Genomic DNA, 23,937 nt, shown 5'->3' with positions numbered 1-23,937 from the left:
TTTACATAACACTGAGAAAACATCAATCCTCCATTTCAAAGAATGGGGTGGTGGGGGGGAGACCTTGGAAATAATGGCGCGCGCGCGTGTGTGTGTGTGTGTGTGTGTGTGTGTGTGTGTGTGTGTGCGCGCGCGCGCGCGCGTAGGGGGGCACTAACGTCCTAACAAGCCAGCTCGTGGTGCTGTCACTAATTATAAGTTGTCCAGGGGCTAGGGCGTGCGGAGCTTGAGTTAAAGATCGGGTGTGGGCCTGGAAAGAAATGGATGGAACGGAGAGGTATTTAGGATGGAAGACACAAAACTTGGGGCATGATGTGGTCTCGCTTGAGCAACTGGGTGGATGGTGACGCTGTACCCTCAGGGCAGAGGGGAGGAGGAGCAGGTTTGGGAGCTCAGATCAGGAGTTCACTTTTGGACCAAGGTGCCTGGGGGGCCTTGTGGGGCATTCAGGAGTTAGGCAGTGGAGAACCCAAGTTCTGAGTTCAGGAGAGTCCTTGGTATAAGAGAAGACACAAAAAATTCTAACAAATTACTGGGGCCTTAGAGATAAATGCTTTTTCTTCTGAGATCTCTTTAGGCAAATGCTTTCTGGTTGCAACCTGGCTTTCCTGTCCCACCCCGATAGACTAGCCTATAACTCCCTGCCACTTCCAGTAATCATTAGGGGTCCATGCAAGGGAGAGGTCCGGAAACTTATTATCTTTTTCATCATTAGCTTTGGGAAATCTGCCTCTGCCCAGGGGAACGTGTTGGATATGAGAAGGCAGATGAAGGAACTCCAGATTTACTGGAGGGGGCCTAGAGAAGTGGCCTAAAAGGGGGACTGAGAAGAGACGGCAGGTGAGGCAGGAGGAGACTGAGAAAGGCTGGCCTCACAGAAAGCCCGGGGAACGGGCATTTAGAGGATCATCATCACCAGCCAACAATTGCCTGCCAAGTTCTCTCCCCCCATCTCCACTGCCACCTCCTGGGCGGTGGCCTCCATTACACCTGGGTGATCGCTCTGGCTTCCCCACTGCCAGCCTCCCATGCCTCCTTTTAGACCCTACCCTACAATTTTCAGTGGGTCCGTCACCTCCAAACTAATGCCCCACTACCTAGCCTGGCAGGCTGGGCCTTTGGTCACCTGGCTTAGGTGACCTCTCCAATTGCACCTTAACCCCGTAAAGAAGACAGGCAGATCTAGTCCCCTTTCCCCCAACCCTCAGCCTTGTTCAGGCTGTGCCATTTGACTGAGGTGGTCGCTCTTCATGCCTAAATTTTTCAAGGCCAGGTTCAGATGACACCTTCTCTAGGAAGCCCTCGCTGATATCCCACTGGATTTGCCCTGACCCTTGGTGTGTTCCTTTTGACCACCCCTCTCTGCTGTGATTTCTACCAAGCTTGCACCTTCTCCCTCAGTGAGACTAAATTCTTGAGAGCATGGATTCTTGTCATCTTCCCTCTTGTGTCTCCCACTGCACCAAGCACAGGGCCTGACACACAGTGGGCAATGGAAATGCAGGCCGGGAAAGCATGCACTTCCATTCAGGTGTGGACAGGGGGTTGCAAACTCAACTGCCTTCAGGAGCCAGACAGGTAACAACGAACGTATGAAGTTGCCCAGTGCATGAAAACGGTGGTTGGTGAACCCTTTGGCAAGTTAGACTTCATTCTCCTGCCTACAAGTACTAAAAATATCCAGAACGTTAAAACACTATGCAGAACACATTTGAAGGGTAAACATAACCTGAAGACCATGGGTTTGGGACCCTGAAATATTGGTTCCAAATACACCTGTGCATTTAGGTGGTTCTTTAGAGCTTTGTAAGCAATTTTATATTTCCAGCTCCATCTTTAAAGATGGGGAAACTGAGGCTCAGAGAGGTGAAGTGAATTACTCAAGGTCACAGGGCAAAGAAGTAGCAGCACGAGGGTAGGTCCAACCCGTTCCCTTTGGCCTGGTCTCCCCACTATGGTTGATGAGGTGGGGGAGAGAGTCTGACATCCTTCACTTTTCATTCACCACAAACTTCATCTGTAAAACGGGACCAAGGATCCCTTCTTCACAGGGTTGTTCAAATGTTTTTTTCATTCATTCAGTAATTGCTGAGAGAGCTCTATGAACCATGTGATAATGTCCCTGCCCTCAGGAAGTTTCCTTTCAGCGGTAAGGGGGTCAGACAATAAACAAGTACATAAATCAAATAATAAGACAATTTCAGCTAAGTGCTCTGAAGAAAGCATGTGATAAAGAGCAACCAGCAGGAAGAGGGTTTCTTAATGGTAGGGACCTTCCATAAGGAGGCAATATTTGAGCTGAAACCTCCATGGAAAGGAGGAGCCAGCCATGAGAAGAGAATTTCAGACAGAGGGAAGAGCAAAGATGAAGGCTCCAGAAGCAGAAGTGAACTCAATGGTTTGGAAAACAGAAAGGACGTATTGGCTGAAGAGTAGCAAGCAAGGGGCAGATAAGATTAAAAAAAAAAAAAGTAGACAGGGGCCATATGATGTGGTTATTATTTTAAATTAAAATATAAAATACACAGTGGGGTGTGTAAAATGTACACATTGTAAGTGCACAGGTGAGTGAATTTTTCCATCTGTATATACCCATGGATGTGACCATGTTCAGATCAAATAGAACAGGGGCCAGTTAACTATTTTTTTTCTGTAAAGGGCCCCAAACAGAAAACAGCTTAGGCTTTGCAGGCCATCTGATTTCTCTGTTGCAACCATTCAGCTCTGCCAATGTGGCATGGAAGCAGCCACAGACAATAGGTATACGAACGTGTGGCTGTGCTCCAATAAAACTCTAGTTGTGGACATTGAAATCTGAATTCCGTGTAATTTTCATGTATCACAAAAGATTATTATTCTTTTGATTTCTTTCGCAATCATTTGAAAATGTAAAAACCATTCTTAGCTTGTGGGCTGTACAGGTGGTGTGCAGGTGTTGACCTACAGGCCACAGTTTACCAACCTCTGATAGAGAATGTTTCTAGAATCCCAGAAAATTCCCTTGCGCCCCTTCCCAGTTAAAATCCCTCTCCCCCAGTGGTTACTGTTCTGATATTTATCACCATCAATTAATTTTGCCTGCCTTTGAACTTTAAGTGGAATCATATAGTATATACTGTTTGGCTATTTCAACCCCATGTAATGTTTGTCCTGTGGGGATTTTAGACCATGATGCAAAATTTGGGCTTTCATTTAAGCCATTTGGGGGTTTTAAGTAGGAAAGCAACATGATCTGATTTCTATGACAAAGGCTCACTCTAGTTGCTGTGTGGAGAATGCGTTAAGGGGAAACAGAAGTGGAAGTGGGAAGCCCTGCAAGGAGTAGTCTGAGCAAGAGATGATGGTGGCATGGACCAGGGTGATAATCATGGAAAAAGAAGAGATTTTGGATTGAGTTTGAGCTCATGGATCCAATACCAGTTATTTCTGTTTTGTTTTGAATAAAGTATTATAATACAAGTAGCTCACACTAACAAATTTGATAATTTTTATTTTTGGTGGTGGTGGGGGGAGCTGGGCAGACCATCTGTTAAAATCCACTGCAGTCAGTGCTGTAAGAAGGCCAGGGGGCCATGGGAACCAGAATGGGTATTAACCCAGCCTGAGGGTGATCCTTAAGCTGAATTTCCACTATTTTTTATTTTTATTTTTTTTAGAGAAGTTTTAGGTTTACAGAAAAACCACACAGGCAGTCCACAGTTCCCATATTACCCCTTATACCCCCCTCCCCCACAGTTTCCCCTATTAACACTTTACATTAGTGTGGTACCTTTGTAACTATTGATGAAACATTATTATAAACATACTATTAACTATAGTTCACAGCTTACATTAGGGTCTTAAGCTGAATTTTGAAGGAAGAATAATAGGAAAGATAAACAGGTATATGGAAAGGCCAAGAGATGTGTAACTCTTAAAATTTCAGTGTAGTTATATGGAGGGGGTCGCAGAAATGTGTAAGCCTGGCCTGGAAAAAAAGACTTTGAATTGGGTCTAAATGGATGGGTAGTCATTCATTTATTCAAACAATCAACCAAACCTCCCTGGGTGCTTCTATGAGTCCCCAGCAAAGGCCAGAGAGCAAACTGGCAGCCTGTGGGCTGAATCTGACCCCCAGCTATATTTTGGCATTTCTGTAGGGTGACCACTGGTTGTAGTTGAACAGTGGCTGTTCCCTTTGGGCAGAGCATATGGTCTGTTCCTCACAGTCCTTATTTGCCATTCATTGCTTTACTTGACCTTCCTGGACCTTTTAACCCTTTGAGTTTTCAACCCTTGGTCTTTGCTGTAAGGTAAATAGGACGGCAAATTAGTGACGAGAGAGAATGTTCATCTCTTTGAATAGAGCAGGGAAGAGCCAAACAGAGTGGAGCAAGGAGAGAAGCTGAATGAGAGTTTTACCAGGGCTTCCTAACTTGGGCTCCTTGAATGGGCTATAGATGACAAAATTTCCAGAGAGCATGTGCATTCTTCCACGAGGCAGTGTGGCTTAGATTGCTTGGGTAGGACTCTTAGCTTTGGGCTTTTCGTTAATGTCTGAGCCTCAATTCCTGACCTGTAAAATCGGATGTTTTAAAGAGGAAATACTCACTGCAAATCCTTAGAATGTAGCTGTTATTACTGTTTCATTCCAGGGTGAGGTATAGGTACTTGGGAGCTGTATGGAACAACACCCTTGTGGAAAGTGCAGCAACTCTATAATATATAAAGTGGACTTCCCTGGGAATCAGGAGGTCCAGACTTCACTGCTAACTTGTTGACAGTACCTGATAAATCGCTTCAGCTCACTCGATGATCTATTGAAAAGGGATGGGAACTGGCCCGAAACGGCAGCCGCAATGCAGCCCCACAACCAGCTTCTGTGCAAGACGCTTGTCCGCCGCGGGACAAGCGCAGAGTCTACTGGCGGACTACATCTCCCAGGCTGCCTTGCGCTTCGGACGCCGCTAGCACGCGAGCCTACCCCCCTCCCCCCGCCACCGCCAGTTACTGTCTCTCGCGAGAGGACGGGCCGCGCCGGCGGTAGCTATAGCGAGCTGTGGTGGTGGTGCTGGTGCTGGTGGTGGTGGCGGCCGAGAGGGCGGCGGCCATTTTGGCAGGGCCTCCGGAGAGGCGGCGACGGCTCGCTGGGAGTAGCGTCTCCCCTTTTCCCCACCCACCGTCCGTATCGCTGTGTCGTGAGAGGAGGCGGTGGAGGCGAGGCGGTGGCAGTAGCCGCGGTCCCCAGGGGAATTTAAAGGCCGCGAAGGCGGCGGCCAAGAGGGGGCCCTCCCCCCTCCTCGGCGGGAGGGGGGGTGGTGCGCACGCCCCCGAGGACGCAGGTAAGGAGAGGGAGACAAGATGGCGGACGCTCCACAGTTTCCCCTCCCCTGACGGGTGACTGCGCGCGCATCTCTTCGCCACCGCCTCCCCTCCCACTTCCCGGGGTGCTGCGCGCGCACCTGCGGCCGGGGCCCCGGGGCCGGTGCGCAAGGCTGTCGGCGCGCGCCCACGGAGACAGACTGATTGGGGCTAGGCCGGCAGGCGCTGGGCCCCAGCGTGTCTCCTCTCCCCTCCCGCCCTTCTGCGCACGCGTGCCCGAGCGAGCGAGCCCTGAGAGGACGGACCCAGGTGCGCTCCTGCCCGCCCACCAACCCCCACCTCAGGGGCGGGCGGGAAGAGGAAGGGGGGCGTGGGGCGAGTTGGAGGCGCGCGCCCACCATATCTAGTCAGGGGACCAGGACCCGGCGGCACGAAACCTCCGTTTTTTTCAGCCTTTGGCGGCCGGGTGGTGGGGGCCCCCAGACGGGCTGGGATGACAGACTTCCTCGCTTTCCGACCCTTGTGTGCGTGGGTTTGGGTTCTGGCGGGAGCCCCCGGGCCGTGCGCGCAGCCGGCTTACTCCGCCTCCAGCCGCGCACGCGCGGGCCTCGCCCCCTCCCGCCTAGCGCGTGCGTTGAGTGGGGTGGGAGTCCAGGAGGGGGCGGGACCGTCTCAGGGCTAGTGGCAACTTGGGGCAGAGGTCAGGGGTCATGGCGGGTCTGCCTGCTGGGCAGGGTTGGGAGTCAGTAATGAAGACTGGGGTCAAGAGTTCAAACTTCTTGGATTCTTGTTAGCTCGGGTCCTGGGAATCTGTTGAGTACGGAGTCAATCAAAAGCGGCACCTAGTAAAGGAGTTGCCTTAAACACTGGGGAAACACTTCCGGGCCCTGTATGGGGTTAACTCTCCCTGCTTCCTCTCACGGTTCTTCACTTGCAGTCTTCCCTCATACCTCACTACCCTTCTAATGTTTCCTGGTTTAGTTCTTGTGATTGGGGAAGTGTCTCATGGTGCAAGTAAAGGATTCACAGGACCCTGCCCTAAGGAAGAGTGGATTCTCTTGTGATTAGCATGCTTATTTACTCTTCGTGGGAATTCCTCTGTTATTCCTGACTGGTCAGTCCTCACTGGAAAGGAGAGCAGGCTGCCATGCAGCCAGCACCTTTTCGAACTTCTGAAAGCAACAGCTTTCTTTGCTTTATTATTTGTTCTCTATTCAGTGGTCAGAACCTTTGACTCTTAAGCTTTTAAAACATTTTTGTTTTCTTTCCTGCTCTCCTCTCCCACTAGCTGTAATTTTAAATTCCTAGGGCATTCTGTTTTCATAAAACATGATTTGCTTTATTTTTCTGAAATGTGAGCTTTTCCTACTGCTGTAGTCCTTCTCTTTTAATGGATATTGGCAAATGTAGACTGGTTCCTCAGGGCTGTCTCCTTCCCCTTCTGTTTGTTTCAGGCGTGATTCCCCTCATTACGGCGGCACCGTGGAAGTGCAGACTTTCACAGGGGGTGTGGTCTCAGCTCACACAGGTGAGGATTCAGATACCTCCTTGTATACTGATGCTAATGGAAGAAATTTTGAAGTACTTAATGAGAATTTATAGGTCATTATTTCTGGATTTTTGTTCTGGAGAACTATGGGAATATTTTCATATGATTTTTCTGTGGAGGGTTTGATGATAGGGTGGCAACAGAGCTGGGACCATGGATAGAGAAAGATCTAGACACCCTGGATTTCCAGGAAGAGTAGCAGGTTTACCATAATTTTGGCATTAGACTACCTGGGTTTAAGTTTTCCATCATTTCCTTACTGTGCCTTTCTTTGCGTTCTAATACCTAGTTTATAAAATAGAGGTTTTAGAATGTAAGCTCCATTTATGTCGGGAATCTCTTCTGTATGTGTCATCCTCAGTGCCAAATGTGTATTAGGAACCAAATAAACATTTGTTATTGTATGAGAAGTACCTGTTTCATAAGGTAGCTGTGAGGATTATGGAATTTATCAAGTATTTAATAAAATAGCTAACATATAGTAAATGCTCAAAGAACATAAGCTGTAGTCTCTGTGTTTATTTATATTTTAGATATTATTCCTGTATTTCTCACCTTTAAAATTTTTTCTTTAACCTCCTTTAATTCCATTTCTATCTTTTTTACCCTGCTTTAGGTGCTCCAGAGACTGGTGGACCTGAGCGGAGGCTGGGACGCCCTGGTGGGCCCCGGGCCCTGGAAGGTGGGTCCCGGTGGCCGGTGGCCCAGAATGAGGCCAGCTCCCAGCATGCCCTGCAGCCGGACGCCATCCCCTCGGCCAGCAGCAGTGGTGACAACGACCCTGTCATTCTTCAGGCATCCAATAAGGAGCCTGGGAGTGGGACCATGCAGAGCAGCCCCTCCCCTGCTCACCCTCAGCTCCCAATCCTACAGACACAGGTTTGCAAGTTGGGAGGATTCCTTCACTGTTTCTCTATCTTGGACTGCTGGCTCTGAGGCAGAAGAAATGTGGCAGGTCCTAGCCACATTTCCCTAGTCCTAGCTACCAGGGTAGCTGAGTCTGGAGAATCTTTTGTGTTCAGGAGGGCTGGTCTGTAAAATGTCAGGCCCGTTGGACTATATACAATTAGTATAATATTGACCTCAAAGAGTGTGGAAGATCTTGGAAGCTAACCCTTGTAAAAGTTGGAATCCCAGCAAGGTCGGAAATGGAGGTTGGGCCAGCATGCTTCTAAGAATGTGTGCTTTGAGAATAACCTAATTTTGGGGGGGTGGAGTGGGGCTGGAACCAGGGTAAGCCTTGTGGATGGTGGTAGTGTTTGTTATTTTCTTATACTGAGGGAGTGTGTAGGGTAGGAGGAAAATCATGACTTTGGAACCAGATAGCCCTGGGTTTGCGTATAGTAGGCTTTTGATATTTATTGATTAGATACTTAAGATATTTCTGAGCAGCTGAAAAAATTTGTGACAAATTCCTTTGGTCATTTAGCTGTAGGAATTTGACACATTGAGAGGGTGGTGTGAATTTTGTGAGTCCCCTCAGTATCCACAGTTCAGTAGGGCTTTGTTACCCATTTGTTACTGCTTTTACAATACTTTTTAAAGTGATGTGTGGGTGATTGAGAACAGCAACCCCCTTAAATAAAGGAAACTAGTAACTCTGGTGATGAAGGTGAGGTCTTGGTGGTTTTGGTTTTTAGTGGCCTATTTAATTTGATTTATTGCCCAGGAAATTGAGGGAGAAAAAGAAAGTTATTACGTAAGAGAAATCCTTGAGGCTTTAAGAGGATTAATAAAACTTGAAATCATATGCTGTAGTAGCATTCTTGAATTTGGGGACTTGTAGAAATCTTAGGACATGTTCCTCTAGTATGTCAAGCATCTGCTATAATTTTGTTTCTGCCGTCTTGAACACCTTATTCACTCTTTACGTCCCAAATGTCTGTGTTTATAAAAATGGGATTGATACCGTACTCCTGAGTTTTTTCTTGTGAAGATGGAATGAAATAATTTACTTAAAACTCCTAGCATGGTGCTAAGCACTTGTTTTCTCTTTCATTTCCCCCTTTTCTAGATGGTGTCGGACGGCATGACAGGCAGCAATCCTGTGTCCCCTGCCTCATCCAGTTCCCCGGCCTCTAGTGGGGCAGGCGGCATCTCCCCCCAGCACCTAGCTCAAGATTCCTCTCTGGATGGACCTCCAGGCCCCCCAGATGGTGCCACAGTGCCCCTGGAGGGGCTCAGCTTACCCCAGGCTGCTGACCTGTCTAACAAGGGCCCAAAGTGGGAGAAGAGTCATGCTGAAATTGCAGAGCAGGCCAAGCATGTATGTCTGGGGAGGACCCATGAGGGTTCTTGGGATCATTCTTCCTGAATGTCCATGCGCTCTGGTATTTCACCTCTCTTCTCTCTTCTCCTTTTTGGCATGAATGTAGGGTAGCATCTCTACTAAGGCTCTGATCTTAAGCAAGTCACTTGAACTCTGAGCCTCATTTTCCTTTTCTGTAAAATAGAGAAGATGTGGTAGTCTAGGCTGTTTTAAAACTTAAATTAAATGAGGTAATAGACATGGAGATGCTTTGTAACCTGTGAGGCTCTTAAGTTTACTGGTTTTTACTTCTTATCTCTTCTGTAGCCTTTTATGCAGTGGTAAGTGTGGTTCCTGAGCCAGCGGCCTTGGGTCACCTGGGAACTTGTTAGAAATGCAGATTCTTGATTGTTGGTGTATTCCACTCCCACCTAAGCATTTAGAAACTCTCGGGGTAGGGCCCAGCAATCTCTTTTAATAAGCTCTCCATTCAAATCTGATGCAAACTCATGTTTGAGAGCCACTGGTATAATATCCGTATTTCTTGATGTTTCCTTAACTGTCAGGCCATTTAATTCCCTATCTCACCTCTGGCTATCATTTCCTCAGACTTGTTTTTATCAGGAGAGGGTAGGAATAATGAGGAAATCTTAGGTCAGTTTTCCTAAGTTTTTAAGTCCCATCTGTTAAAAAATAAAATTTTTCAAATGCTTCCTTCCCCTTATTATGAAAGTAATATAGACAATTTAGAAACTTTAGTAAGAATGATCATTGTTAATTTTTTATTTGACCTTTGTTAATCTTTTTATGTGTAATTTTTCAGTATTTTCAATATAGAAATGTGCAAACTAGTGTGTAAATTGGGCTGTATACATGTTTCTAAGCCTAATATGAACACACTCTGGGTCAGTGGAATGCTATAGTGATAAAGACCCCTTGTGTGTAGGGTTGAGAAGGAAGCATGCACTCTCTGCTTCTCTAGGAAGCTCCCCTTGGGATATGTTTTCCCAAGTCTTACCTGTGTCCATGGGGTGTGGAGAGTGTGTGAAAAAAATGGAAATAGCATGAAGTAGTCATTTCTCTATTTTTGATTCCTAGCTTTTATGACTTCTGTCTGTGTGATCTTGGGCAAGTCTGTGGTCTTTTTTTCCTCATCTGAAGAGAGCGTAATACCGACTTGTACGATTGGCAATGAGGATTGACCAAGATCACAAGCATGAAACACTCAGCCCACTCAGTACCTCTGTGTGGTCAGTGCTCAGTAATTCACCCATGGCTATGAGGTGGCATATGTATCCAGAAATTGTTGATCAACCTGGCCCTCCCCCATTAGGAGGCTGAGATTGAGACTCGGATTGCTGAACTCCGGAAGGAGGGTTTCTGGTCATTGAAGAGGCTGCCTAAGGTGCCAGAGCCCCCTCGCCCCAAAGGCCACTGGGACTATCTGTGTGAGGAGATGCAGTGGCTCTCTGCTGACTTTGCTCAGGAGCGCCGTTGGAAACGGGGTGTGGCCCGTAAGGTATGTCCTCAGCTGGATCTACCTTCCATTTCCTTTAAAGATTTGTCTTCCTTTGACGCGTGGGTTGATTAGAAGGGAAAACGAGCATTGGAGGGTACTTATCTATTCTTGTAGGCCTGAAGAGGCAAGCTGTCTTTTGGCCTGGATTCTTTTCTTTGCCCTTAGTTCAGGAGTGTTCTGGCTTGTGGGTGTTTTCACTCTGGCTTCTCGTTCCCCAGGTTGTGCGCATGGTGATCCGGCACCACGAGGAACAGCGGCAGAAAGAAGAACGGGCCCGGAGGGAGGAGCAGGCCAAGCTGCGCCGAATTGCCTCCACTATGGCTAAGGACGTCAGGCAGTTCTGGAGCAATGTGGAGAAGGTAGGCAGTGGGGATGGGAACCCAAGGGAAATGGCCTTCGGTTATGTTGGTGGGTGGCATGGTAGCAGGAATTGGCCAAAACTTCTTGAGGGAGTGAATATTATGTCAATCAACTCTAATGATGTTCCTGTTGTATGTAGGGCTTTTCTAGCATTGAGTGCTATTGAGAAGAAGTACAGTAGGGAAATACAGGGTACTGCCTTTGGGGATTGTTGACAGGACTCCTTGACCTCCTCTAGCCCATCTGACCTTTGCAGGGCATTCCACATGCTTTTTCTAAAATTTGTATCTGTGCCCTTTACCTTCTTAAATATATCAAAGTTCCTGTTGCTCCAGTATAAGTTATAATTGTTTGTCAAGTATTGCCTGGCTTCTGCCTACATTTTCAGTCTTGTCTTCTGCCATGTTCTTTCTCTCTCCCTTCTGCTCCAACCATGCCTTTCTTTTGCACATCCCTGGCTGTGTACATGTTCTTACTGCTTCTGGGAATTCCTTTCTCCTCATTTCTGCTTAGAGAACACATCTTTATTCATTAAGACCCAGTTCCAGAAAGCTCTTTTGTGCTTTCCTTACAGGCACCCTATTAAATTGTGAGCTTCTTAAGATTACTTAGCTCTTGCCTCCTGCAAGGCCAACCTAGGGCCTGGCTTAGAGGAGGCCTCCCTAGTAGGAAGAGTAGGTAATTAAGCAGCTGTCTTGGTCCCTTGCATGTTTGTGTCAGGTGGTGCAATTCAAGCAACAGTCCCGGCTTGAGGAAAAGCGCAAAAAGGCTCTGGACTTGCATCTGGACTTCATTGTGGGACAAACCGAAAAGTACTCGGACCTTCTGTCGCAGAGCCTCAACCAGCCGCTAGCATCCAGCAAAGCGGGCTCCTCCCCTTGCCTTGGCTCTTCCCACACGGGCTCAGCTGCTTCCAGTCCTCCACCTCCTGCTTCCAGGCTGGATGATGAAGGTGTGTGTCCTCTTTGGCCCTGTTACTGTTTTCCATGTAGCTTTTCCAGAGCTGAAAACCCACCCTATGGCTTGCAGGGCCCCGTGGACTTTGTGACCTTGTTCTCCTGCTATAGATGGGGACTTCCAGCCCCAAGAGGAGGAGGAAGAAGATGATGAGGAGACGATTGAGGTTGAAGAACAACAGGAAGGCAACGACGCAGAGACCCAAAGGCGTGAGATTGAGTTGCTTCGACGTGAGGGAGAATTGCCACTGGAAGAGCTGCTCCGTTCCCTGCCCCCTCAGCTGCTGGGAGGGCCTTCCAGCCCCTCGCAAACCCCCTCATCTCACGATAGTGACAACCAGGATGGGCCTGATGAAGGTGGTGAAGAAGAAGAGCCTTCTCAGGTGTTAAAGGTACAGGTAGAAGGGGCAGAGGGAGGGCTCAGAGAGGGAGCAGAGAGATTGGTTCAGGGATTGATTTCTAGGCTATGAAGTTGGATGTGGTTTTCAGGAGCCCTCCCTGATTAAAAGACCATTCATTGGGAATGTGTAATTTGGGAATTCTCATTTGGGAATGTGTAAAGAAGAATTTGGGTTTGGGACAAGTTGCAGTCCGAGATAGGTTTTCTTATGCTGTAGTGGAAGAGTGCACGACACTCTACTATTTTAAGTGGTTATATAACCTCAGAGAAGTATTTTCTCTGGCCCTTGTCACCTCTGTGAAATGACCATGATGCTCCCTTCACTACTTGTGGGTTGGGAGCTGAGATAGTAACTTCAGAGTCTCTTCTGGGCCTGAGCTTGTGGTTTCTCTATATGTCTGAGTGCATGGGGATGGTGTTGAAGGCCTTTATTTTTCATCATCTAGCACTTTCACAGGTCCTCCCCCAGGCAGTGGGGACAGGATTTGGTAGCTGGTGCTGAGAGAAAACCCTTTGGTTGTATCCTTGCCCTGGGACTGTGCCAGTGGCAGCTGTCACTCAGTGGGACAGAGAGACTGTTCTTAACATCTTTTTCAACATTGTGCCTTTTTCCTGCTGCTTTAACCTCAGGCCTTCCCGCTTTTCATCCTTTGCTGTATAGGGAAAACCCCCACCCTCCTCTGTCACACAGCGCAACAAACAGCCTTGGCATCCAGATGAAGATGATGAAGAGTTTACTGCCAATGAGGATGAAGGTCAGGCTTGTTCTGTTTTCTTCATTCTGTTGGTCCTAAGTCCTTGACTTGTCTGAACCTTCCCTTTCAGACTTTCTCACCTCTTCCACTTGAACTCCTCTGTGCCTCTGTTCCCACTGATTTAGCTTCATTCTCTTTCCTAGCGGAGGATGAAGAGGACACCATAGCAGCTGAGGAGCAGTTGGAAGGGGAAGTGGATCATGCCATGGAACTGAGCGAGTTGGCTCGAGAAGGTGACATGCACACATTTTACTGAACACCCATTTGGTATCTGCCCAGTGCAGACTGCCAGGGAGAGAGAGATGAATTAGACACTTTCCGTACTCCTTGGAGGAACTCCTAGTCTAATGACAGACAAATTTATGAACAAATAATTATAGAGTGAAAGTTTGAGCAAAGTGACGTGGGATCCTAGTGGATGAAGGAACTACTTGTCAGAGGGTGTAGGCAATATTTCACTAGGACCTTGAAAAAAGAGGTTCACTAAGTTGATAATGTCCTTCCAGGGAAGGCAGCACCTTCCACAGGTCTAGCCCCGGTTGAAGGGCTTAGTTTTAGTAGCTGCTGCAAATAAACTCTCCTGCCTCCCCTCAGACCTGGGCCTAGTTTGGTGTCTGCAGTGACCTAGGTAAAATGAATTGGGGTGACTTAGACCCTCCCTTTCCTGATTTCCCTCAAAGCAGCCACACATTTACCCTTCATTTATCCTCTAGGGGAGCTATCTGTGGAGGAGCTCCTACAGCAGTATGCAGGGGCCTACACCTCTGACACCTCTGACACCTCAGCCTCAGGCTCTGGGAGCAGTGAAGATGAAGAGGAAGAAGAGACTGAGGCAAATAGCTCTGACTGCGAACCAGAAGGGGGCATGGAAGCTGAAGAGGCTCCTCAGCAGGATAGTAGCAGTGAGTCAGGTGAATGTGTGGTTATGAGACAGGAACTGGGGGTGGGGATAGGCACTAGAGCAGTAGATATGGTGAGCAATAAGCATTGGTCTTGTGTTTTAGGCTCTGCTGAGGAACAGAGTGAGGATGAAGAAGATGATTCAGGGGAGGAAGAAACAAGTGGGAGTTCAGAATCAGAGGAATCAGAGTCTGATGTTTCTGAGGAGGCCCCATCACAGAGTGAAGCAGATGAGGACGACGAAGATGATGATTTTGGGGTGGAGTACCTACTTGCCCAAGATGAAGAGCAGAGTGAGGCAGATGGGGGCAGTGGACCTCCCACCCCAGGGCCCACCACCACTCTAGGCCCAAAGAAAGAAATTACTGACATTGCTGCAGCAGCTGAAAGTCTCCAGCCCAAGGGTTACACCTTGGCCACTACCCAGGTATGCTCAGGCCCCAGCTTCTACTTTCTGATATCTCGATTTTCCTGTCTCTCAGTGACAAGCCTCAGCTGTACCTCTTTTCCTTTCTATCAGGTGAAGACACCTATTCCCCTGCTTCTCCGGGGCCAACTCCGGGAATACCAGCACATTGGGCTGGACTGGCTGGTTACCATGTATGAGAAGAAGCTTAATGGCATTCTTGCTGATGAGATGGGGCTGGGCAAGACGATCCAGACCATCTCTCTGCTTGCCCACTTAGCCTGTGAGAAAGGTAACTAAGCAGGCCCTTCCTCTTGGTCCCCTCTTTACCAACTCTCCAGGGAGCTTGTTTAGTGGTGATTCCAGTTGTGAGGTGGTACACTGCTCTCAGCTGTCCCTGCTATTCTAGCAACGTCACTGGCTCTGGTCGGTAACTGTATAGAGAAGCCAATGTAGGTGCTAGGAGTTTTAGGAAGAGCCATTAGAAGGACAGGGTGGACAGGGTTATACCCGAGCAACCAGAACCACAGTTTATATTTCCTTACCATCTCTCATTCTTTTGCTGAACAGGTAACTGGGGTCCCCATTTGATCATTGTCCCCACCAGTGTGATGTTGAATTGGGAGATGGAGCTGAAACGTTGGTGTCCCAGCTTTAAAATCCTCACTTATTATGGAGCCCAGAAAGAGAGGAAGCTTAAGCGGCAGGTTCGATCTTCCATGTGGTCACTTTGTTCCAATTACTACCTTTACCTTTCAGGCCCTCAGATTCTCTTTCTGTTGCTCCATTATCCTCCTAAGACTGTCTGTCTCCTCCCAACCTGATTTCTGTCCCTTGCAGACCTTGACATGTCTTCACTTTGCCCTTTTTCTTTCCTTTTCACCCCACCATTTGCCCCTTTCTTTCTGTGGTCCCTCAGGGATGGACCAAGCCCAATGCCTTCCATGTGTGTATCACATCTTACAAGCTGGTGCTGCAGGACCACCAGGCCTTCCGCCGCAAGAACTGGCGCTATCTCATTCTGGATGAGGCTCAGAACATCAAGAACTTCAAGTCACAGCGCTGGCAGTCACTGCTTAACTTTAACAGGTAGAGATGGAGATGGTAATCTGTAGAGGGTTGACTTGGCCTAAAGGGTGGGTTACCTGGGTTAAGGAGTCTTATCAGGATGCTAGGAAGATTAGGACCTTGCTGACTATTCTCCTAATTTCTTGCTGTTGTTTTGCAGCCAGAGGCGCCTCCTTCTGACGGGCACGCCCTTGCAGAACAGTCTTATGGAGCTGTGGTCCTTGATGCACTTTTTGATGCCCCATGTCTTCCAGTCTCATCGCGAGTTCAAGGAGTGGTTCTCTAATCCCCTGACTGGCATGATTGAGGGCAGCCAAGAGTATAATGAAGGACTAGTTAAACGCCTCCACAAGGTAGGGCCTGCAACAGTTTGTCAAAGGTACCGGGAATGCTGAGGAGTTACAAGGGCAATACCCAAGGCCTTCAGGGAGAGGAACATTGGTGCTAGGCTGAACTCATCCTGTTGTCAAGCTGCAGGGTTCTAGTGACTAATTCATTGTCAAATTGAGTGATCTCATCTTTTTTAAAATTTTTAATGCAGTTTTATTGAGATATAGTCATGCTATGTAAACCATCTGAAGTATATGATTATCGACTCACAGTATTGTCACATAGTTGTGCATATAACCCCATGATCAATTTTAAAACATTTTCATTACTCTAGAAAACAAATAAAAAAGAAAACACAAATCCTCCCATATACCTTTTCCCTTACTATTAATGACCCAGAGTATTGGTGTAGTAAGTTTGTAACTGTCAATGAAAGAATATAAAAATATTACTATTAAGTATAGTTCATAGTTTGCAATAGGTACATTTTCTCCCATATACATTATTAACTCCTTGTAATAGCGTCATATGTTTGTTCTAGTTCATGAAAGAACTTTTCTGTATTTGTATAGTCAGTCACAGACATTGTCCACCACAAGATTCATTGTGTTAAACGTTCCAGTGTTTTAACCTCTGGTTTCTGGTGACATACATGACTCTAAACTTCCCCTTTCCACCATATTCACATACCATTTGGCACTGTTAATTCTCACAATAATGTGATATGAGTGATCTCATCTTAGCCCTCATTTTATTTGTTCTTTTTAATAGTGATGTTTCTGCTCTTATCCTCTCTGAGGAGAATGATATTAGCTCCTGCTTGGATTTCTCTTGACTTTGATTTCCTCAACATCTCTTTTCTTGGTATCCTCCCCTTACTTTAGATTTTCTCTGGATCCTCCTCCTTTGCCCAGTTTTTAAATGACAGCATCTCTCAGGATTCCCATCTTTTCTCTATGATCCTCTCAGTGTGTATGTCTGATTATTGTGCACATTCTTAAGGCTTTTGCTAACTTCCTATGTGATGACACCCTAGTTTGTGTTTTTAATCTCTTGATTTTTTTAGAGTATCTAATAGTGTTTTAAATTTCTGACTTGATATCTTAAGTTGAAGGTTTGTCTTGAATTCACTGTCCTAAGCCAAACTTCTCTGGTCTTATAACCAGTTATCTCTATTCCGTCTTGGTCACTCACAGCATCATTTTGGTAAACTAAGCTAGAAACTGAAGTATTCTTCAACTACCACTCTTAATTTCATTCCCTGCCCACTTCTTTGACTTCTTCCATGTGAACTTGATGACTATGTCCTTTCAGATTTTACTTCCTGAGATTTCAGGTTTGCTTTTTGTTTTCTATCCTGTTGTCACTGCTGCAATTTTTGTTCTCAAGTTCTCTCTTGGATTCACTTTCATAATCTTGTAAATTTAGAGTCATTCCTTTCCTGCAGAATTACTCTGCCTTCAGTATCCCTTCTTAGATTGTGGTGCCATCTTCTTTGCATCTGTCTCCCTCAGCAGCCAGTAAGTTCCTTCAGGGGGAACCTGCTTCTGACTCAAATTTGGGTGGTTGGTCCCTATCAAGCTGCATGAGTCCAGGAGTGTTTGCTGATGGGTCATCAAACTAGAGGGACTAGAGGTTAGTGCCTACTGTTCTCCAATCACAGCCACCTGCTCCTTTGCTTTTAGGTTTTGCGGCCCTTTTTGCTGCGCCGAGTTAAGGTAGATGTTGAGAAGCAGATGCCCAAAAAGTATGAGCATGTTATCCGCTGCCGGCTCTCCAAGCGCCAGCGCTGTCTCTATGATGACTTCATGGCACAGACCACGTAAGGGAGGGCTGAGGGTGGGCCCTGGGACCGTAGGTTGGAGCAGAGGTGATTGTCATGATGCCCCATTTATTTTTTTCTCTCTCCCCAGGACTAAGGAGACACTAGCCACAGGCCATTTCATGAGTGTCATCAACATTTTGATGCAACTGCGAAAAGTCTGTAATCATCCAAATTTGTTTGACCCTCGGCCTGTTACTTCCCCTTTCATCACCCCAGGCATCTGCTTCAGCACGGCCTCTCTGGTGCTGCAGGCTACTGATGTCCACCCCCTCCAGGTAAATAACTGCCCCCACAGTGTATTGGCCATTACCCGAACCCTGTGCTGCTTTTTGTTAGGCTAGGGACTGAAATTCTGTATCCTTGCTCTTCTCCTTGTCTCACCTCCTCAGCACTGTTAACCCTCTAGCCAGGTGGCTTTGGCAAGCTACTTATTAACTTCTGACCCTGAATTCCTTGCCCTTCAGAACAGGGATTATAAGACCTACTCTGTAGTGTGTTTATGAGAATTGAGTTAAGTGTTTTTGGGATTGTCTGGTATAGTAGTAGAAACGTAGTAAATGTTAATTTGTTTTTCCTATTATTTCTCTTTTCCTGGCCACTTTTATTTTTTAAACAAAATTTTTTATAGCAATCATTCCAGTGATATTTTGTAAATACTAAAATACAAAGACTACCAGCTGTAACTCATGTACATTTAAATTAGGCTACAGACATTATAGTGCATGGATGAGTTCAAGAGTAACCTATATAAAATTCTGGATTTCATGATCAGAGCAAAAAACATTGGCCACTTTTGACGCCATGCATTTTTGTTTCTTTTGGCAGCGGATAGACATGGGTCGATTTGACCTTATTGGCCTGGAGGGCCGTGTCTCTCGATACGAGGCTGACAATTTTCTTCCCCGGCACCGCCTGTCCCGCCGGGTACTGCTAGAGGTGGCTACTGCTCCTGACCCTCCACCTCGGCCCAAGCCAGTCAAGATGAAGGTCAACAGGTACAAGGGCTGAGAAACAAGGGGATGATGACCTAGAAAAAGTAGCTATAGCTGGTTAGAGAGGATTGGAATGGAAAGGAAGGAGCTGGAGGCTAGGCAGGGCGGTATATATGGGTGGTACAAAGGACTGTGGAGGTATTGGAGGAGAGAGTAACTAGAGGAGGATTTTAGGAGAGGTCATTGGGTTTGTTCCTGATTTTTTTTTTCCCCTCGCTGGTGCTTTCTAGTTATCTTGGATTTGTCCCTGCCCCCTTTTGGTGTCTTTCTTTTTTCTGCTTTGTTCTTATAATCTCTGTCTTCTCTTTGCCTTATCTTTCTTCTTCCTTTTTTCTTTTTCTATTCCCTGTCCTCCCGCCTTCCCTCTCCCCCTTTTTTTTTTCTCATAGGATGCTGCAGCCAGTGCCCAAGCAAGAAGGCCGGACAGTGGTGGTGGTGAACAGCCCTCGGACTCCCCTGGGTCCTGTCCCGATCCGACCTCCTCCAGGCCCTGAGCCCTCAGCCCAGCTCAACCCCAGTCCAACCCCCCCAGTGCTGCCAGCGCCTCTGATGGTATCGGCCTCGACTGCTGGGCCCCCGCTTATTCCGTCATCCCGACCCCCTGGCCCTGTTCTGTTGCCCCCGCTGCAGCCAAACAGTGGTCCCCTCCCCCAGGGTGAGTTGCAGGGGAACTGTAATGCTGGGGTAGTTCAGGAAGGTTGCTCAAACTGGGCAGTGGAATTGAGAGGGTTTGAATTGTCTGGTTGGGGACGGGGTTGGTGTTTGATTGGCTGGAAGAGAGTATGGAGATTTCTGGTACCAGGCTAAGGCTTTAGGCAGGGTGCATGTGACAGACATCTGCTTTGTGTCCACAGTTTTGCCAGCCCCCTTGGGGGTCCTGGGTGGCACCTCACGGCCCCCCACACCAACCCTGTCCCTGAAGCCGGCTCCACCTGCCCCAGTTCGCCTCAGTCCAGCCCCACCCCCAGGCTCCTCCAGCCTGTTGAAGCCCCTGACAGTGCCGCCTGGTTATACCTTCCCTCCTGCTACCACCACCGCCTCCACCACCACGGCCACTGCTACCACCACAGCAGTGCCAGCTCCAACTCCTGCGCCACAGCGCCTCATCCTGTCTCCCGATATGCAGGCTCGCCTACCCTGTAAGTTCCCAGACCCACATGGTGAGGACTTGAGATGGGAGGGAGGCTTATATGTCAGAGAGCTGGAGAAGAAAAGCTCAGGATCCTGGCAGTATCACATTCTAGGCAGCTGATATAGATATTTTGGTAGCTGTCGATAATTTCATAGTTAAGTAGGAGCACCCAAGGAGTTCATAGTCTACTGGGGGAGATGACACATTAATGTGTAAATAGTGGTAAGGATAGTAGTAGTGAATGATTTGGGGTCTAAGGGTAGGGCAGAGGAGACGACATTGATGAGCTTAGTCTAGTGGCTAAGGAGTGAAGGAGATTGCTAAGCAAGCAAGTGGGATTGGAAGGAGTAGCATGACCAAAGCTCAGAGGCTGTAGATGGAGGCTGAGTTTGTTGGGACCTGGTAAATTGTGGGAAAGGGTTGGAGGAACTGGAGACTTTGGGAGGGAGGCAGGGGTGTGCTTCCTGAGGGTCTGGGAAGTGGCATTGAGCAGAGTGAGCCACATGTACAATAAGCTCCTCCTCTGTTCACAGCAGGCGAAGTGGTCAGCATCGGACAGTTGGCCTCACTGGCACAACGTCCAGTGGCTAGTGCAGGGGGAAGCAAACCTCTAACCTTCCAAATCCAGGGCAACAAGCTGACTTTGACTGGTGCCCAGGTGCGCCAGCTTGCTGTGGGGCAGCCCCGCCCGCTGCAAAGTAGGTAAAACCCACCCCCTGTCCTGCCTTCTTCCTTCTTTTCCCTTTCCCATTGTTTTTGTGGCTCTTCCTCTTTAGATGTCAGTCTTTTTGTTTCTTTCCCCAGCTTGGGGAGGGTGAGGCCAAGGGGAATGGTTAGAGGGGGTCTTTTGATAAAGATAGGGAAGATGTCGTTCTAGAGAAATTGTCCCATCTCCGTTCTTTCCCTCTCCTCTTGCTCTTGCCTCTGCCCTCCTCTGGCTGATAGCTGCTTCTCTCTCTCTTTCTCTCTTCCCTTAACCCAGGGAATGTGGTGCACCTGGTGTCAGCAGGGGGGCAGCACCACCTCATCAGCCAGCCTGCCCATGTGGCCCTCTTCCAGGCCGTGGCCCCGACCCCTGGCCCTACCCCTGTCTCTGTGCTGCCTTCTTCGACCCCCAGCACCACCCCTGCCCCTACTGGCCTCAGCCTTCCGCTTGCTGCTAACCAGGGTGAGGCTTCTGGCCTTCCTACTTACTTACCCCCCTTGCTGGCCTTGGTTCTTTCAGGCATGCCCTGGGCTACTGTCTAGCCTTTCCTCACTGTTGCTTCCTCTTGCTAGTATCTCTGATGTCTGTCTGCTACCCTCTCCCCGCCCTGAATTTCTTCCATCCTTGGGTTTCTTGTTTCTTTTCTACCTTCTTCTCAACATAGTTTCTTCTTGCAGTGCCACCAACCATGGTGAATAATACGGGAGTGGTGAAGATTGTAGTGCGACAGGCCCCTCGGGATGGGCTGACTCCTGTTCCTCCGTTGGCTCCAGTGCCTCGGCCTTCAAGCTCTGGGCTTCCAGCTGTGTTGACGACGCGCCCCACATTAACCCCTGGCCGGCTGCCCACACCTGCTCTGAGTACTGCCCGGGCCCCCGTACCTGCTCCCACTCTGGTGAGGCCCCTTCTCAAGCTGGTCCACAGTCCTTCGCCCGAAGTCAGTGGTGAGTCCGGGTGTCTGAGACCAAAAGTCTGTGTCAGGAATGGAAATGGGGTGGCCTTGAGGGTTTCTCAATCACAACAGATCCCTTTCATTATCAGCCTACTGTCTTAATAAGCAGTGGGCCCCAGAACTGGGCTGCCCTAGAAAGAAGAAACATTATTCTTTGCACCTTCAACGTCATGGTATGGGAGGGAAGGTTTTCTGGGAAGTAGGTGAAGCTTCGGGTCTGGGGGAAAGGGTGGGACAGGGTAGTAGGACAGGGAAAGAATTCTGGGACTAAATCATCCTTTGTCTCCACAGTTTCAGCACCCGGAGCCGTTCCCTTGACCATCTCTTCTCCTCTCCCTGGGCCACCCTCTTCTCCAATGCCAGTTCCCAACTCCTCTCCCCTTGCTAGTCCTGTGTCCTCCACAGTCTCAGTCTCAGTCTCATCTTCGCTCCCCTTCTCGGTCTCTACCACACTTCCTGCCCCAGCCTCAGCTCCACTCACCATCCCCATCTCAGCCCCCTTACCTGTTTCGGCTTCAGGCCCAGCCCTGTTGACCACTGGGACTCCAACACTGGCACCTGTTGTCTCAGCGGCTCCTGGACCTCCCTCTTTGGCTCCAGCTGGGAATTCCCCGTCAGCGTCAGCCTTGACTCTAGGTTTGGCCGCAACTCCATCCCTGTCTCCATCTCAGGCACCCAGTCACTCTCTGTTGTTGGCTCCCACCACTTCACACGTTCCAGGGTTGAACTCAGCCGTGGCCCCAGCATGCTCACCCGTCCTGGTGCCACCTTCAGCTCTGGCCAACCCTTTTCCGTCAGCACCAAATCCACCTTCAGCTCAGGCTCCCCTTCTGGCTCCAGCACCTTCTGCATCTCAAGCTCTGGCCACTTCCCTGGCTCCCATGGTGGCTCCACAGACAGCAATCCTGGCTCCTTCTCCAGCTCCTTCTCTGGCTCCTCTTCCGGTCCTGGCTCCATCACCACACCCTGCTCCTGTCCTGGCTCCATCACAGACTCCGGTTCCAGTTCTGGCTACATCATCTGCTCCGGGAACTGCTTTAGCCTCAGCTTCTTCATTGCTCCCAGCCCCAACTCCTTTGTTGGCTCCATCTTCGGCTCAGACCATGGTACCAACCCCAGTTCCGTCACCTCTCCCAAGCCCGGCTTCTACACAGACATTGGCCCTCGCCCCAGCTTTAACGTCCACTCTTGGCGTCTCATCTCCATCTCAGATACACTCTTTGGGAATGGGGAACCCCCAGGGGCCCTTTCCAGCTCAGACGTTATCATTGACTCCTGCATCATCCCTGGTACCAGCTCCAGCTCATACACTATCTTTGGCACCGGGACCACCACTGGGTCCAACTCAAACACTGTCTCTGGCTCCAGCACCCACTTTGGCTCCAGCTTCTCCAGTGGGCCCAGCCCCAGCTCACACACTGACTTTGACTCCGGCATCATCATCTGCTTCACTCCTGGCCCCGGCTTCAGTGCAAACACTGACCTTGAGCCCTGCCCCAGTTCCATTGCCCACCCTGGGCCTGGCTGCAGCCCAGACCCTAGCGCTGGCCCCAGCCTTGACACAAGCCCCAGCCTCTCAGCCATCTTCCCTTGTGGTCTCAGCATCTGGCTCTGCTTCCTTGCCGGTCACCATGGTATCCCGGTTGCCTGTTCACAAGGATGAGCCTGAGGCACTGACGTTACGCTCTGGTCCACCCAGCCCTCCTTCCACTGCTACCTCGTTCAGTGGCCCCCGGCCTCGACGCCAACCCCCCCCGCCACCTCGCTCCCCTTTCTATCTGGTAAGTTTTAATGCTTCAAAGGAGAGGGAACAGAAAGTTGAGTTTCTTTGGAGTATGGAGGGAGTAAATGGTCTGAGTGTCACTTTCATCTTGGGCAGACTACAAAGCCTTAGTGTCGTGGACCAGGTACTTGGGTGATGTTGGACAAGTCACTTTTCCCTAGGCCTGCACCTCATCTATAAAATGGGAATAATTATCCATGTTTTACTTTTCTCAGAGGGGTAATTGAGGACCTGAAATACTCTTCAAACTGAATCACCAATATGTTCAAGGCCTTCCTACCAGTGGACTCGTTGGTCTTGCTTACTCTGGAGTTAGCATTGACATGTAATTGCTCCATTTTACAGATCTTAAACTAGCCCACTAAATCATGTTTGCAAGGTTATACAAATTTTGAGTACACAGCTGTGCTGTCTTCGTTGCTTTTTCCTCTTCTTCACAGGAGGCATTCCTCAGAGTCAGTAAGAATTTCCCCAGTTACCAAAAACTTCACCATTATCAAGTATTTGAACTTCCAAGGGAGGGATGACTCCATAGAATATGGTTCCCTAAAGATCACGAGATGACTTTGACTATCATCTCTTCTAGTTTTTTGATAAGTGGGCAAAAAAGAAACTCAGTTCCTTGTCTCTTTATGGACTTCTGGTAGCCACCCTCCCTTTTTTTAATGATATATTTAATAAATATATCATTTTGTATATATTTATTAAGTTGAACTTGTAGCTCAGGTTAGAATAAATGACTTGGGAATAATAAG

The 23,937-nt window shown here is 48.4% G+C and overlaps 1 protein-coding gene and 1 non-coding gene across 6 annotated transcripts in view; both read left to right on the top strand.

Annotated features, from left to right (window-relative positions):
* The first annotated feature begins 5,024 nt into the window (after positions 1-5,024).
* The window catches only part of LOC119517454 (Snf2 related CREBBP activator protein), a 30,286-nt gene continuing 11,373 nt past the window's right edge, over positions 5,025-23,937 (top strand). The window contains exons 1-25 of one of the 5 annotated variants that reach the window (XM_037814154.1): positions 5,025-5,321; positions 6,756-6,829; positions 7,467-7,729; positions 8,865-9,116; positions 10,432-10,617; positions 10,836-10,976; positions 11,698-11,929; positions 12,045-12,325; positions 12,995-13,088; positions 13,232-13,321; positions 13,802-13,999; positions 14,093-14,415; positions 14,509-14,686; positions 14,965-15,101; positions 15,314-15,483; positions 15,623-15,815; positions 17,478-17,614; positions 17,706-17,892; positions 18,443-18,612; positions 18,999-19,264; positions 19,464-19,748; positions 20,275-20,439; positions 20,724-20,909; positions 21,125-21,391; positions 21,691-23,180. In XM_037814154.1, coding sequence (XP_037670082.1) covers positions 7,676-7,729; positions 8,865-9,116; positions 10,432-10,617; positions 10,836-10,976; positions 11,698-11,929; positions 12,045-12,325; positions 12,995-13,088; positions 13,232-13,321; positions 13,802-13,999; positions 14,093-14,415; positions 14,509-14,686; positions 14,965-15,101; positions 15,314-15,483; positions 15,623-15,815; positions 17,478-17,614; positions 17,706-17,892; positions 18,443-18,612; positions 18,999-19,264; positions 19,464-19,748; positions 20,275-20,439; positions 20,724-20,909; positions 21,125-21,391; positions 21,691-23,180 — 5,682 coding nt within the window. In that variant the 5' untranslated portion in view covers positions 5,025-5,321; positions 6,756-6,829; positions 7,467-7,675. Of the gene's footprint in view, positions 5,322-5,419; positions 5,611-6,755; positions 6,830-7,466; positions 7,730-8,864; positions 9,117-10,431; positions 10,618-10,835; positions 10,977-11,697; positions 11,930-12,044; positions 12,326-12,994; positions 13,089-13,231; positions 13,322-13,801; positions 14,000-14,092; positions 14,416-14,508; positions 14,687-14,964; positions 15,102-15,313; positions 15,484-15,622; positions 15,816-17,477; positions 17,615-17,705; positions 17,893-18,442; positions 18,613-18,998; positions 19,265-19,463; positions 19,749-20,274; positions 20,440-20,723; positions 20,910-21,124; positions 21,392-21,690; positions 23,181-23,937 lie in introns of those variants that run through there. The other 4 variants (XM_037814151.1, XM_037814150.1, XM_037814149.1 and 1 more) reach the window with 4 other exon arrangements.
* On the top strand, positions 12,776-12,905 carry LOC119518356. The gene has a single exon (XR_005213745.1). It is a non-coding gene; the product is annotated as a small nucleolar RNA SNORA30/SNORA37 family (small nucleolar RNA).

Source organism: Choloepus didactylus, chromosome 21 (assembly GCF_015220235.1).
Source record: "Choloepus didactylus isolate mChoDid1 chromosome 21, mChoDid1.pri, whole genome shotgun sequence".
NCBI lineage: Eukaryota > Metazoa > Chordata > Mammalia > Pilosa > Megalonychidae > Choloepus > Choloepus didactylus.
This window is presented reverse-complemented; position numbering and strand designations above follow the sequence as displayed.